Raw genomic sequence first — 14,854 nt, forward strand, 5'->3', positions numbered from 1 at the left:
TCCCAGCTCACTCTGGCGAGGGGCGGGGTCACCCCGGACAGGTCTGCAGTCCATCAAAGAGACAGACACACCTACGGACAGTTTAGAGTCACCAATAAACCCAACCAGGACGTCTTTGGACGCCCCAGGCCGGGAACCAAACCAGGTCTAGGTTCAAAGTCTTTTCTTGTCCTAACTAACCTGCAATCAACCACCCAGTGAAATACAAAGGCCCTGGCTCTTACCTAAGTTCAATATCTGGTGTTGATGTTAAATGTTGGAATGGAATTAACTCTCTCTATATAAAATATATTACTTATGCTATCAATTTTATTCCAGCTCAGACTAGCATCCACAAACAACAAACTCTTCTGTGGTGCAATCTTGTTGGGAAAAGAGCTGGACCACGTCAGCACACACAGGTGTGTGTCTTAAGGAGAGGATGTGTTGACACAAACTTCATTCAAGACTCTGCTTTGTTGTGATCAGGGATCAGTGGGACCAGACCGACTGATACAAGACGCCTGCTTCTACTGCGTAGATACTCCTTTAGTAATCCTAACAATACTAATAATGCAACAAACACACCAATAGTGATAAAAGTAACATTCTTTATTTTTCAGCCAGAGTAAATATATCTCTTCATGTTTCATCTTCTTAGATGAAATGAACATGTCAGTCTTTTGTCACAGTCAGCTGATTTTCTTTAACACGTAAACATCCTGCAGGCGGATCTCCTTATATGGGTTTGCTCCAGTCTCGTGGGATCTCGCCGTGTCTCGCGGTAGCTGACTAAGGGAAGTCCCGGAGCAGAAGCCGTCGGTGATGCGGATCAGGGCGGACCGGGTTCAGACCAACCGTCGTTAAAGCGGTGAAATGAGCGTCAGGTGCCGGTCCCGGTGAGTTATTGGTCCTGACTTCGCAACATGGCGGTACACCGGGTCGGCGGATCCCCCAGAGAAGAGGGGGAGCTCGAAGACGGAGAGATCTGTGATGATGAAACCGAGGAGAGTGTGCCGTTCCGGCGGGGGGAGGGGAGCAGGCCGGGCGGCCGCGGGGCTGCTCGTCGGACTCGAAAACCTCACCGGCACCCGCCCAACATGCTGCCCCACCCGGGCCACCAGCCGCCGGACTTCCGCATGATGATGCCGTTCAACCTGGGCCCCTTCCCGCCGGGCCACCGGCAGCAGTGCGGGCCGAGTGGGCCCGACCGGCCTCCCTCCCCGCTGCCCCCGCCGCCGGGACACGGTCCGCTCGGAGAGCCCAGTCCGAGGTCAAGCTTCTGGGAGCGGAGCCACAGCGCCCTGGGTCGGTTCAGGCACCGGGCCGTACCTAACTGCGGCCGCGGAGCCTGGAACCGAGGAGGCCGGCCTCCTCCCGGTCGGTACGGTTCCGGAGACGGCCACGGAAAGACGGACTCTCCCTCCAGGAAACGTATCCTTTCCTTCTCTGTGTACCCGGCTCGTCGGCTGGGGGGTCAGACCGGGACACACGGTCCAGACCTGAATCCACATCACTCAAACTCAATAATCGATAAACCACACGGAAGTCCGCTTCCGGTCTCAGTGGGTTTCCTGGTTCCTGATCCGGATCCTTATCTGAACAGAATGGGTTAGGGTTGTAAAATGTAAACAGGGTGATCACCACAGACTGTTCAGGAAATGGCACCTAAAGTCAGCCACAGGAACAGAAGTATACAGCTTCCTGTCTGTTGGTGAGCTGGTTGATCATTTTAAATGAAGCCACAGCTAATGATTATTGGGATTATCGGTTCTTTAATGTAGTTTCTCCAGTTAAATCTGAGAAAAGTGAATAAAAAAGTCATATTGTGACATCACAAAGTCTCGGAGGTCCTGACGGCTGGTTTTAAGATTCAATTTCTGAATCCAAACTGTGAGGGTTTCTCTGAGGACAGAGACCTTTGAGACTTTCACTAGATTACTCTAAAAGCAAGACCTGATTTAAATTTAAAGACCACATGTGGGTCAACCTTTCCCTAGTCCTTTAGACTAAAGTCTTTCTGTGTTTAAGCTGCTCATTTGACAATAAATGAATTCATGACATACAATTCTTCAATTTTACAAAATCAATACGTCTGATAATTAATTGATGGGTTAATAGAGTAGAGAATAATCATAATTTAATCACACTCACCTGCCGCGGGTTAATTGTTGAGTTGCTGTAGAGACACCTCAGGTGAGGGATCGTGTTCTCTGTAGGAAGAGTTCTCCAGTCCACCTATTTGTGGCTGATTCAGGGTCAGAGGTCATCGGATGCCCTAGATCTTATGCTACAACTCCTGCACTAAATCTTGAGGCCTTGTTGCATGAAGGCAGCTCCTCCAGACACAGCTGCAGGTTCCTCCGACACCACAGGGCTAGAGTTGATTAAAGGCCAACTTTGGATGCTCTGTAAAAGCAGCTCTGTGTGATATAATCATGTCTTCCTGATTATAAATAAGGAACCAGTTGTGTAGTCAAACATCCCTCTCCCACCTCTTCTGAGCATCTTCCCATTCTGGAAGAGGAGCTATCATTAGCTGTCCCTTTTCACTGTATGACATCGTCCCTGTGTTGGGTTAGGGTCAGTCCTCCATTCTCATTAATTAATTCATCTTCAATAAACACCCTCAGTGGAAGTCATCCAGGACTCTGCTGCTCCTTCTTCTTCATCACTTATAAACAATTCCCAACAATTCTCACTGCTCAAACTGAAATCATTTGCAGGTTTTTGTTCTTAACCAGAACCTCAGAGAAACTTATGGGTCGGACTCAGACCAGGAAAACCGCTCACAGTGTTTCCAAACCAGAGAACAGTGTTGATGAGTCCTTTGAGGACTTACTGTCCAAGTATAAACAGATTCAACTGGAGCTGGAGTGCATCCGTAAAGAGGAGACCATGGCCCTGGAGCCAAAAGAGGACTCCACAGACAACACTGGCGTTATTACAGAAACCAGACCACTACCTGACCCAGCCTATAGCCCGGCAGGACCGGAGGAGTCGTCGGAGCTGGAGAAGGCTGAGAGGAAAGTCTTCCAGGCCTTCAACATCAAACCTCTGCGTCAGAAACTGCACACTCCCGCCAACCTGGACGAGCTGAAGAGCAAGTGGACAGAGCAAGATAGAGGAGGAGGAGCTGATGGAGAAGGTGAGAGAACTCCAGATACTCACGAGCTGAAAAGATATATTAGCATGTCATTAACAGGCAACCAAAGAGACAGAGCATTGCCTTGGTTCAAGTCACGGTTTGAACCACTTTACTGAGGAAAGGTTAGATGTATCCTGTTTGTCTTTTCATCAGTTTTAGTTTCAGAATCCTGAAACCTGTCACACGAAGTGACAAATCATATCGAACTCCATGTGAAGCACCTGGAGGTTTGAGCTCAAGTGTTGTGTGTTTACAGGTGAAGGAGAAGAAAGAGGAGAAGATGGAGGAGAGATGGCTGCAGAAGAGAAGACGTGTCTATGCTGCAGTGAGGACGGAGACAAAGAGGACAAACCGAAGAAGGTGTGTTTGTGTCGCAGAGAATCATCTGTGTCCAGCGAGGACTCTCCTGTCGTCTCTCCTGACAAGGTGTGGCTGAGACAGCTGTGTGTTCACTGACTGCTGGATGAGTCTGTGTTTTCTAACGTGTGCTCTTTGAGCAGCTGCCGGTGAAGGTGGAGGAGGAGGAGCTGTCGGAACTTCAGCTGCGTCTGCTTGCTCTGCAGTCAGCCAGTAAGAAGTGGCAGCAGAAGGAGCAGCAGGTGATGAAGAAGAGCAAAGACCGAATCACCAGAGCCACCCAGGGCAAGAACTCCAGTCCCGGATCAGGATCTGGTCCCGGCACCTTTCCACCTATCAGAGAAAGGGTCACCACCAGATCTGCCTCATCTGCTGCAGCGGCAGAGAGAAACAGGACCAGGTCCAAACCTTTGGAGAGGGACAGAGAAAGAACCAAGACTGGGCCCAGACCTCCAGACAGAGACAGAGAAAGACTTACAGAGAGAGACAGACCGAAACCTGGTCCCAAAACTCTACTGGACAGAGGAAGGACCCCAGGGAAACCTCACACCACCAAGAAAATGACCAGTCCAGGTGAGACGCATCAGAACCCTCCATCAAACTGCAGCATTCATTTGACATCCACATCTCAAATTCCCTTTTTCCTGTGTCTGATTGGGCACTGCTGGTGATGTGCTCTCAGGCTCGGTGGCGAAACAGGCATTCAGGAAGCAGCAGCTGAGGACGTGGAAGCTGCAGCAGCAGAGAGAGGAGGAGGAGAAACGATGGCAGGATGAAGAAGAGAGACGGAAACGAGAGGATGAAATCAGACAGATCCGTGACCTGTCCAACCAGGACGAGCAGTACAACCGCTTCATGAAGCTGGTGGGAGGGAAAATGAGTGCACCCAGCAAGGTGAGACGCTGCAGAAACTCTTGCCTGACTCTCGTCTCTGTGATTACTGTCTGTCCTGTAAACAACTAATCAGCTCATCAATACCTTGATTAATCAGAAAACAATGAACAAAAGCAGCAGAACCACCAGAGGGCCATCTTGGTCCTGGTCCTGGGACCAGACTCACTCACATACAAACTAACCGTCTCTGCTCTCCAGTCCAGAGACCGTGAACACAGGAAGTCCACAGGTAAGCAGGGCCTGGACGCCTCAGGGAACCTCTACCAGTATGACAACTATGACGAGGTGGCAATGGACACAGACAGTGAGACTGGTTCGCCAGGTGAGCCGCCGCCCGTCGCCTGCTCAGTGTTTGTATGTTATAATGTGACAGAGATGTTGAACTAAACTGAGCTGGTCTTTGACACCTTTAAGCGTGTGTTTCAGTCCCATCTCCAACACACCTCCCGTTTGGACCGGAGGACCCGGGATCTTTCCCTCAGGTGTCTCTGCATGCAGCAGACTCGCCTCACTTTGGACTGGTAAGCTTCTTCTCTCTTCAGATCATGAGTCATCTGATTCTTTCGGTTTTATCTGTTGCTGCATCAGTAGTTGATACATAATGATAATTAATGACTATTGTTGTTTCTCATGAGATGAACCGATTCATGGGATGCTGATCTGATGTCGCCTCCTTCTCTTTCCCTCCGTCAGGATTTCTCACAGCCCTTTCTCTCCCCTGCACTGTGTGGTGTTCCTCCTCCACCTCCCCCTCTGCCCCCTCCACCTGATGATTGTGAGCCTCCACCCAAACCTCCGTTTGCTGATGAGGAGGAGGAGGAGGAAATGCTGCTGAGGGAGACTTGTCTGATGTCCATGGCCAACAAAAGGGTGGCAGCATCTGAGGTGAATTCCTGCTGAGACTTGAAGTGCTCACTGTGGCCACTTGGTGTTGCTGCTGTTGTTTTCACATTGGTTCCCCCAGTGATGATGATGATGATGTATTTTCTCTGTCCTGTCTCTGTCTGTCTCTGTCTCTGTCCTGTTTCTCTGTCCGGTCATCTCCACGAGAAGAGCTCCAGTGGCCCCCCCTCCCCGATCTGCCAGCCTCCTGCAGGCATCCAGCTGCCAACCAGAGGAAACCTGAGCACTGTCAGCCTGAACACAGTGCCTCCACCACGGGCCAAGTTTAGCAGAGGTCACCACGCTCCCAGAGCACCCCTGGTGGTAAGACCCCCGCCCCCTGATCCTGAACAGCTGCATGGTCAGAGCATCCTGTGAGAATCGCAGTCACATAATCTCACCCGATCCGTTTGCATTTAGTGGCAGGAAGTTCACCTTACAGTCTGTGAGCTGCTGGTTTGAAACCTCCAGTTTGTAACTTGTCAGTCAGCCATCTAGACTTTTTGAATAGAGAGAAAGTATACTTTAAATTAAGAGTGTAACCATCATATATCCATCCATTCAATAAACAAAATAGAAATACTAATAAAAACAAAAAAAAAGTGAAATCTTGCTTTAAAGGAAAAGATGTGTTGATTGTGTTAGTGTGTGACTCTGTGTGTTTCCTGCAGCTGCCCAGACACAAGTCAGTGGTCGTGTCCCTCAATGATTCAGATGACAGCGACTCAGACTTGGACGCCTGCAGCTCCACTCAGTCTGTGTTTGGAGGACTGGAGTTCATGATCAAAGAGGTCCGGAGGACTGTGGAGGTGGGACCTATAACATCATGTTTCCTTCATGTCAATCAAGCTATTTGATGTGTTCTGGAACACTACAGAATCTGTGTTCTGAGTGTTCTCCTCCCTCAGGATCTGGTCCTGGTGCAGATGGTGCTGCCTGTGGAGGCCTCTGTCTAACAGAGCAGCAAACTTTGTGTTTCAATGATGCAGATGAGACAGTGAGGAAGGGGGCACAGAGCAAACTAATATCTGCTTATGGATTCCTCATCCTTTTGCTGTGTTGTTTCCAGGCAGCGAAGCCGAAAGGAGCCTCAGGATCAGAGAAGGAGAACAACCCGGTCAGGACTCCAGAGGCTCTACCAGAGGCCAAGAAGGCAGAGTACCGCCTGCTCAAAGAAGAGATCGCCAGGTACGAAGATTTAACTCAAACACTGTCAGTAACTCAGTGCAGAGAGAGATCCGTAACTAAAGAATGAAACGGTTCCTGCAGCAGGGAAAAGCAGAAGATGCTGAAGGAACACAGTCCGAGTCCTCGGAGCTCTGCCACTCCAGCTGCCCCAGAGGCTGTGGATTCATCAGGGAGAACGGCTGCAGAGCTGAAACTGAGTGAAGCAGAACACAAACTCAGCAAGAACAGGTGAGCAACGCTGAACGATGTCACGCAGGAAAGGCTGTGTTGGTGAGTATGGAAGGTAACATCCAGCCCCCACAGGGAGCTGCTGCATAGGGATGAGGCTGTCCTGAGACACCTGCTCCAGCAGGAGCTGAAGAAGAGAGAGTCTCTGAAGGCGGCTGAGGCCAAAGTGTCAAAGCTGAGGGAGCAGCTGCAGGCATCGGAGAAGATCGTCAATGCAAACAAGACGCTCCTCAAGAAGCTGCAGGAACAGGTGAACCTCAGGCTGTGTTCACAAATGCAGACAGGTGTTTGATCTGGCCTCTGACCTCTGACATTTCCTCCTCTGTGCAGGTGCACCGCGTTGAACACCGAGTGTCCATCAAGAAGAGTCTGTCCGTCAGGCTGGAGCAGGAGCTGGCTCAGGCTCAGCTGGCTGCTGGGGGAGGAGCCAAGCGCCGGATGGATGCCAACCAAACCGTGGTGAGTCAAACACTGCTGACTCCTAATAACAGCTGATATTATCCATCAAATCATGAGAAATGTTCCAACTCACACATTATGTACACATTTCACTACACAATGTTCAGTTTATCACAAAGAAACAGAAACACTCAAAAACTGACGACAAAAACCCTTAATCTGAGAGTCTTAGATTCTCTGTGAATTGGTAATAATTTCATTAGTAAACACACAGTTGTTTCTAGACTTTGTTCTTAATAGTGTCTTTTATCTGGATCCTGAGTCTGAAAACAAGTTCTCATTTGATTTGATCACCGTGTTCATCATCAGCTTTTTCTGATAGCGGTGTCATCTATGGACCGACAAGTGGACTTTTTGATGCACAGGTGTTCGATCTAGACTCTGAGATCAGGACAGATCAAACGTGGCGTCACGAGGATGACAGTGTTAATGTGTCGGGTGTGACTGTCTCCATCCTCAGCCCCCAAAGCTGCAGCGGCTGGACTCGGCTGCCCGCGGCTCTGAGCGTCACTTTGCAGAGCTGATCGCTCAGAAGCAGCGTCTGCAGCAGCTGGAGTCTGAGTACGCCCTGAAGATCCAGAAGCTGAAGGAGGCCCAGGCACTGCGTAACAAAGGCGTCCCCTCAGAGCCACCGCTACGAGCCCCTACCCCTCCTGACCCACAGGCTCCGCCCCCCACCCCCTTCCCTCTGCCCCAGCCATCTCTGCACGACCTCACTCAGGACAAACTCACCCTGGACAGCGAAGACGCTGCTGAAGCTGAAGATCAAGAACTGGAGCTGGCGCTCACGTCGACGCCTTGTGCCGCCGCCAGAGGTCAACGCCGACACTCACTGCGTCAGTCCAGCTGCTCCTTCACCAAACCCCACCTGGAACAGCCGAGTTCCACCCCCAAAGACAGGTGGGTGGTGTCTTCAGTGTCTATGTCCAGAGAGGTATCCAACCTCAGCACAAACCTGAAAGGGCTTTAACTTTTAATTTTTGACTGACCTCTGAATTCATGATTTCTTTGAAATACTCCCACCTGTTTAGAAATGTTGTTTGTTTTTCTGTTTTTTGAGTTTTATCTTAAACTGTGCACAGACAGTGAAATCTGGGTTTGTCTCACAACAGCAAACCTGCCAAGACGTCATCCAGCTCTGAGGCTCCTGTTGAGATGTTCGCAGGGCTGGACCTGGAAACCCTGAAGGTTCGGTACCAGCAGCAGGCCCAGCTGGGGGAGCTGCTGCTGAGGGAGCTGCAGAACCTGGGAGCCAACCAAGAGCAGCCCCCCAATGGACAGGTGAGCCAGAACTCTTTCAGCAGTTAACATTTCACACATCTTGAAGATTATTGTTTTTTTATTTTATGTTTTTTCCCTCAACCATAGAAATTTTTTTTCTCAAACAAAGAAAAACCTTGTGTGGAAACTGCTGATTTAGCATTATAAAGAAGAATGATCAGATCAAGATAGAAACTTCAGATCAGCTCTAGAACGAGCCAAACGCATGAGAGGAACTTTTCTTTGGAAAAGAAGGAAACATTCAGAGTCTGAACTGACTAAACAGAATCAAATGAATCTGAAGATGTGGAGATTAAAAAAAAAAAAAGAAGAAAGAAAGAAAAACACAAAGAGATGAGAAACAGAAAATGTGTGTTTATTAGTTCAACACATTTCTCAGTTGATGGACTCAGTGTGTGTGTTTGAAGATAACATGGTGCTCTAAGCAGTCTGTGTGTGTCGGTCCCTGTGCAGCTGCTCTCAGTTGAGGTGGAGGCAACACCAAGTCAGTCTGGGAGCGCAGACCTCAGACCTGTTCCCTTTGGACCGTATCACAGCCCCCTGCTGGTCTTCAGATCCTACAGGTAGACTCCACATCAGCACCCAGCATTAACTTTACTGTTCCTATAAAACCAACTTCACCTCCTGCTGTTTTACTGTTTCACAGCTTTGAATCAAAGCAGATTTAATGTGAAATTTCTGACACTGATTAACAGAAAAAAATTGCCTTTAATGTCAAAGTGAAAACAGATTTCTGGATAATTGCTAACATGTTGAGTTGTGTTCACTCACTAACTGATGGCAGCTGCTCTGAATTTGACTGTGTGTGGTCACAAAACGTCAGCTCACAGAAAACCTCAGTCTGTGCAAACATTCGTGTTACCAACATAATTACCATTCCTCGACTTATTGCCATCAGCAAACACTTCAGCAGCTCTAAAACACCAAGAATAAACCCAGTATAAACCTCCTAACGCTAACGCTCTGCTCACACGAAGTCTGAGCTGTTTTTGGTGCTGGTATCGTGTTAGAGGTCAGATTTCTGTCCTCTACAGGTTCAGTCCATATTACAGGACCAAGGAGAGGCTGTCTCTGAGCTCCGTCACGTACAGTAACACCATCGAGCCGAGGAAATGTTTCTGCCGCTTCGATCTCACAGGAACCTGCAACGATGATGACTGCAGATGGTGAGGCTCCGCCCACATCCATCCCTCTGAGGCCGCTCTTTTCTCTGTCTCACGTCTGCGTCTTTCCCTCTGCAGGCAGCACATGAGGAACTGCACTCTAACCGGAAACCAGCTCTTCCAGGACATCCTGTCCTACAACCTGCCTCTGATTGGTTGCTCAGACAGCAGCACAGACAAGGACGTTAGCGTCGCCACAGGTGGGGGGCAGCAACACCTCCCCGTAAACTTTGATGACACACCAGTTTCAAGCTGTCTGATTTGATATCTCTGTTTTGCAGAGAAATACATGAAGAAGCTGTTTGGCACGAATAAAGGTCGCATGGGCGTGGACCAGAAGGCCGTCCTCCTCGTCAGCAAGGTGAACGAGAGCAAACGGCACGGTGAGTCAGCGTCTCCGAACACACCTGTCACCAGAGAGTTGGCGTCCAGTGTCTGACTTGCAGTCTTATCTGGTTTTCCAGTACCTCCGTTCACCACCTGTAAGGAAGTGAGGAGATGGAGACTGAAGCCTTCGTCACCAAGCAGCCCCGACCCTGAGGACAACGGCGAGCACGAGGCCGCAGGTGCGAACGTCAAAGCTGAAGGATACGGTGAGGTTTAAGCAGGTTTCCATGTTGGAGGCAGAACTGAGCGGCAGCAGCAAGAGTCTGACTGACGGTGAATCCTGTCTGTCTGCAGATGGCGAGGCTCAGACCACCACGTCTGCTTTGGACATCTGCATCACTTCAGAGGACAAGCGTTACTTTGTCAGTGAGACGGATGACATCTCCAACCTGGAGACCAGCGTCCTGGAGAGTCCTCGAGACACTCAGCTGTGGATCAAACTCGCCTTCAAGTACCTCAACCAGCATGAGACGTAAGTCCCACAGAAACCAGCTGATCCAAAGTCTGTCCCCTTTCACAGACTGTAAATACTTCCAGACATCAGCTGGTTTTCAGAGTTTCTGCTCTGTGAAGGTTTGAGCCTTAATGTGTCTCCAGAGGGTTAAGTGAGTGTGCGTGTCTTGGGCTGCAGGTCTGCTGCAGAGTGCCTGGAAGCCGCCCTCAACACTCTATCTCGAGCTCTGGAGAGTAACTGTGAAGACCCGGAGGTGTGGAGCCACTACCTTACCCTGTTCTCCAGGCGGGGCAGCAGGGAGGAAGTCCAGGAGATGTGTGAGATGGCTGTGGAGCATGCCCCCGACTACAGAGTGTGGTGGAACGTAAGTCCTCAGACCTGCAGAGTCTGAACCTCTGTGCAGGTCCTCAGGTGCTCACCTGTGATGTTCTTGCTGCAGTATTTGAACCTGGAGAGCTCGTTTGAAGGGAAGAACTACGTGTGTGAGTGCTTGCTGCAGTTTCTGGTCTCCGAGGCGTCCTCAGGCGTCACATACAAACTGTCCTTCCAGCTGATGGAGTCTCTGCTCTACAGAGTCCAACTCAATCTGTTCACAGGCCGGATGGAGAGCGCTCTGGCCATTTTACAGGTGAAACGTGATGCGAACCTGAAGGTTTGAGCCTGTGGGTCTGTTACAGAACTAATCACTAAGTCAAGATACTTCCTGTCTGCAGAATGCCTTGAAGTCAGGTCAGGACCAGAGCATGGCAGACCACCTGGTGGCCAGTGACCGGGCCTTAGTCTGGCTCTCTTTCATCCACCTGACAGAGTTTGGGCAGCTGCCGTTCAGCCTGTATGACCCGGCGGAGTCTGGTCCGTCCAGACTGGTCAGCAGAGAGTCCTTCATGCTGCCCTGGAAAACACAACAGGATGTCAGCACGCCGCCGGACATCCTCATCGCTTTGTTCCAAGGTACAGAAACAACACCACGTGGGTTCGCTCCTTGTGTTGTAGTGGTTCAGGCCTGTCTTGGACAGTGCAGTCTCTGAGTCCTGGGATCGTCCCGGTGCTTTTGCCCACAGATGCCATCCGGCAGTGCAGCGATGAGTCTCTATCTCCAAGCGAGAGAACGCTGGCCTGCCTTCCTCTTTACACCAACCTCATCTTCTTCTACAAGCTGCTGCAGAGGTGAGCGAGAAGATGATGCTCCTTTTTAAAGTCGTGACATCTACCTGGATCTGAGCCTGATGGACTGTCCCTGTCCCTGCAGGTACAATGAGGTTGTTGTTTTGTGTCAGTCTCTGTTGGAGTCCTGTCCTCGGTCCTGCGTGCTGCGCGACGCTCTGGCCGACGCCTACATCAGGAAGGGCGAGGGCAGTCAGGCAGTTAGCGTTTGGCTCAATGCTCTGGCCGAGTGTCCGCACAACGCACAGGTCTTCTATCGATGTTGCAAGTTCCTTGTGGCTCAGGTGAGCTCTGCTGTCCACCTGCTTTTGTTCTTCTTCTGGTTTAAAATGTGACACAGCATCGTCGTCTTCTACAGGATAAGTCGAGCGCTGTCGTCCCTCTGTTGCGAGGATTCATCCTGTCTCTATGCGAGGACGAGCAGAGTCAGAGGACACCTGTGGACGTCCTGCGGTATGACACCTCAACCCGTGTGTGTGTCTGTCAGTGTCTGTGTTGGTTCTGTCCAGTTAAAGTGTTTCTCCTCCTCCAGTCAACTCCTCGGTTTCCCCAGTAAAGAGCTGCGAGCTTCCATCAAACAGAATCTTCAGGACCAGCTGAGCCAGCAGATGTCTCACCTCCACCTGATTCACTGGTGTGTGATGGTGCTCAGGTTACAAGTCCACCTCTCAGGGTCTAGACCAGCAGGTGGATGTTTTTAGACCAGGCTAAAGGAAGTTCTAGGTTTCGTCTTGAAATCCAGTTAATTTACAATCCGAGCATTCTCGTATGCTGGTCTGTGCTGAAGTGGTCTTGTTGTGGTCCAGTCTCTGGCAGTGGCTGCAGGGCTCAGTGGATCAGACCGTGGAGGCCTTTGAGAGAGCTCTGGGATCAGGTCTGGAGCTGGAGGAGCTTCACCAGCTGTGGATGGAGTGAGTGATCACCGATCAGTATCATTAGCAGTCGTTATCTGCTGTCCAAACCAGCCAGAGCGGCACCAGGACCAGGACTTGACCCCTGACCTTCCTCTCAACAGTTACCTGGAGTTCAGCAGCCGTCAGCAGACCTGCGGTCCGGCCAGCCGGTCCAAGTCTGGTCCGGGTCTGTTCTCAGACCTGGTCGAGCGCTGCCTGAGCACTGTCCCCTCTCGGCTGGATGTCCCTTTCAACCCTGCAGTGTTCTGGACCTGCTACCGCTTCCACAACAAGGTGATTCGCATCAGACCTCGGTCCAGTTCCGGACCAGGAGACACTGCCTTGCTCATGAGCTTGTGGTCTCTCGTCTCTACAGGTGGTGACCTTTTACCTGAGTTGCCTGCCGCCTACCCAGCATGCATTGCTGCTGGAGAGACTGAGATATGCCATGCCCAACAACACTGAGCTGGGCCTGAGGTACACACACACACACACAGACCAGGCATGGGGCTGTTGTGGGTCCAGTTGTGTTGTCAGTGTCTTGTGTTGCTGCAGGTTGCTGCTTCAGGACTGGCAGGATGGGAACTTGGGACACCTGAAGTTCCAGGCCAGGATGTTGACCAGTAACTCTCCAAAGTGTCTGTCCACCTGGAAGATGTAAGTGAAGACACAGCTGCTGACTCAAAGGTCAGAGGTCAGCGGTCAGACACCAATGTTAGCGTTGACCACTATTAGCTTCCACTCAGAAGTGATCGTCAACGAAGCTTATCCATTAGCATACTGTCGACGCTTTACTCTGAAAGTCCCACCATCAAGAAGTCAACATGTCCAAATTGGGAGGCCATAATCTGCAGGGGCGGGGCGAGCAATGTCATTATTATTAGGCCTCTGATGTCACCAATGAGAAGAGAAACAGGAAGTGTGTTTGAATCCATTCAGTTTTGGATCATTTCACAGAGGCTGACAGCTGATCAGCTGTTTGATCAGCTGGGGTTCAGGTGGAGTCAGCACTTCCCATGACAACAGAGCTGACTCCACTGTGTGGTGTGTGTCTGTGTTGTGTGTCTGCAGAGCTGTAGCTGTGGAGAGGGAGCTGAAGGAACGATCTGAGGTGAGTCGGTGATGTCATCAGGTGTGCTCTTGGTTACCATGGTGATGTGACATGGCAGTTTCTCACCTGTTGAACTGACTCCACCCCCCCTTCAGGTGCGACTCCTCTACCAGCAGGCCCTTCAACATCTGCCCCTTTGTGCTGCCCTGTGGAAAGATGTAATCACCCCACAACCACACAACACACTGACACACAACCACACACCAACACAATGACACACCCAGTTTATTAGCACCACCTGAGTTGGACCTGGTCTGGACCGACCCATGTGAGGTGATGGGTGACACTCTTTGTTGTTGACATCACACCTGGACACACGCATGTTCACCTGCTGACCCCCCCTCCCCACTCCCACCTCTTCTCCTTCCCGCTCTTTTTGCCCCACCCCCATAGCGCCTGCTGTTTGAAGCGGCCGAAGGAGGGAGCTCAGAGCGGCTGAGGCGATTTGTCAGCTGGTGTCAGCAGGTGGGCGTGAGTTTAGTCGAGGGAGCTCAGACAGAAGATCAGTGACATCATCGCTGAAACACAAACAGTTACTGTTCTGGTGACGACAAAGAAAACAAAGCAGCCGATTGGCTGTTGACGAACAAACAAATCAGACGAGGTAAGACAGACGCCTCCCCCAGGACAGCTCCGAGGCCCCTCCCTCCAATGTCCAAATGTGGACCTGCTAATGTCCATCACGTCCTGTACGTAAGTATCAGCTGCTGCCAGTGTCTCTTCAGTTCATGTCCCCCCACCCCGTCTCTGTCACTTTCATTTGGACTTCATTTCCCTCCCTTCTTACTTTAAGTTACTGGGGGTAGTGGGGGGGGCAACCCTGACATCTCACAGTGGTGTTAACCCCCCCCTCCCCCTGTGTGTGTGTTTTTACAGGATGCCCCCCCCACCCCCGTAGTGATACTGCAACATCTGCATGTTGTCTTTTTTTGTGTCAGAGGAAAACCAGGACTTTTATTTTGTTAAACTGATCAAACTGATTATTGATCTGGCTGCTTCCTGTGTAGTATTTTCTATTAGAGAGAGAGACTGCCACAGAGACTGGTCCGTGCTGCCCCCCCCTCCCCCCTCCCCCCCAGACAGTCAGGACTCGCTCACATGCTGAAGAGCAGTTTGTCTTTTTTTGTCAAAATTCTGCCACAATCATTAAAGTATTAGTGAGGAAGAGGTGCACGTCCTTCGCTGTTTTTACATGTTCACTCAAATGTTATTAAATTATTTTGTAACAATGACGAGTCTCCAGAGTCTTTATTGATGCGATCCAAA

At 50.5% G+C, this 14,854-nt stretch overlaps 1 protein-coding gene across 4 annotated transcripts; it reads left to right on the forward strand.

Moving 5' to 3' along the window:
* The first annotated feature begins 761 nt into the window (after positions 1-761).
* Positions 762-14,820, forward strand: zfc3h1 (zinc finger C3H1-type containing). 4 transcript variants are annotated; one of them, XM_029523247.1, is made up of 36 exons: positions 762-1,413; positions 2,732-3,127; positions 3,384-3,553; positions 3,628-4,057; positions 4,167-4,378; positions 4,577-4,700; positions 4,805-4,899; positions 5,072-5,263; positions 5,432-5,584; positions 5,932-6,069; positions 6,330-6,448; positions 6,530-6,676; positions 6,752-6,926; positions 7,007-7,135; positions 7,596-8,035; positions 8,248-8,416; positions 8,870-8,979; positions 9,451-9,582; positions 9,658-9,779; positions 9,861-9,962; positions 10,044-10,172; positions 10,261-10,438; positions 10,598-10,784; positions 10,860-11,048; positions 11,134-11,371; positions 11,482-11,587; positions 11,670-11,868; positions 11,943-12,037; positions 12,117-12,218; positions 12,391-12,495; positions 12,600-12,771; positions 12,854-12,954; positions 13,033-13,134; positions 13,549-13,588; positions 13,684-13,746; positions 13,982-14,820. In XM_029523247.1, the coding sequence occupies exons 1-36, from the start codon at positions 906-908 to the stop codon at positions 14,096-14,098; spliced, it is 6,186 nt and encodes a 2,061-aa protein (XP_029379107.1). In that variant the 5' UTR covers positions 762-905; the 3' UTR covers positions 14,099-14,820. The 4 variants fall into 4 exon arrangements, with proteins under 4 accessions (XP_029379107.1, XP_029379103.1, XP_029379104.1 ...); XM_029523243.1 differs by having other exon boundaries at positions 12,854-13,134; XM_029523244.1 differs by having other exon boundaries at positions 6,533-6,676; positions 12,854-13,134.
* The last annotated feature ends 34 nt before the right edge of the window (positions 14,821-14,854 follow it).

Source organism: Echeneis naucrates, chromosome 16, assembly GCF_900963305.1.
Source record: "Echeneis naucrates chromosome 16, fEcheNa1.1, whole genome shotgun sequence".
In the NCBI taxonomy this organism is placed as follows: Eukaryota; Metazoa; Chordata; class Actinopteri; order Carangiformes; family Echeneidae; genus Echeneis; species Echeneis naucrates.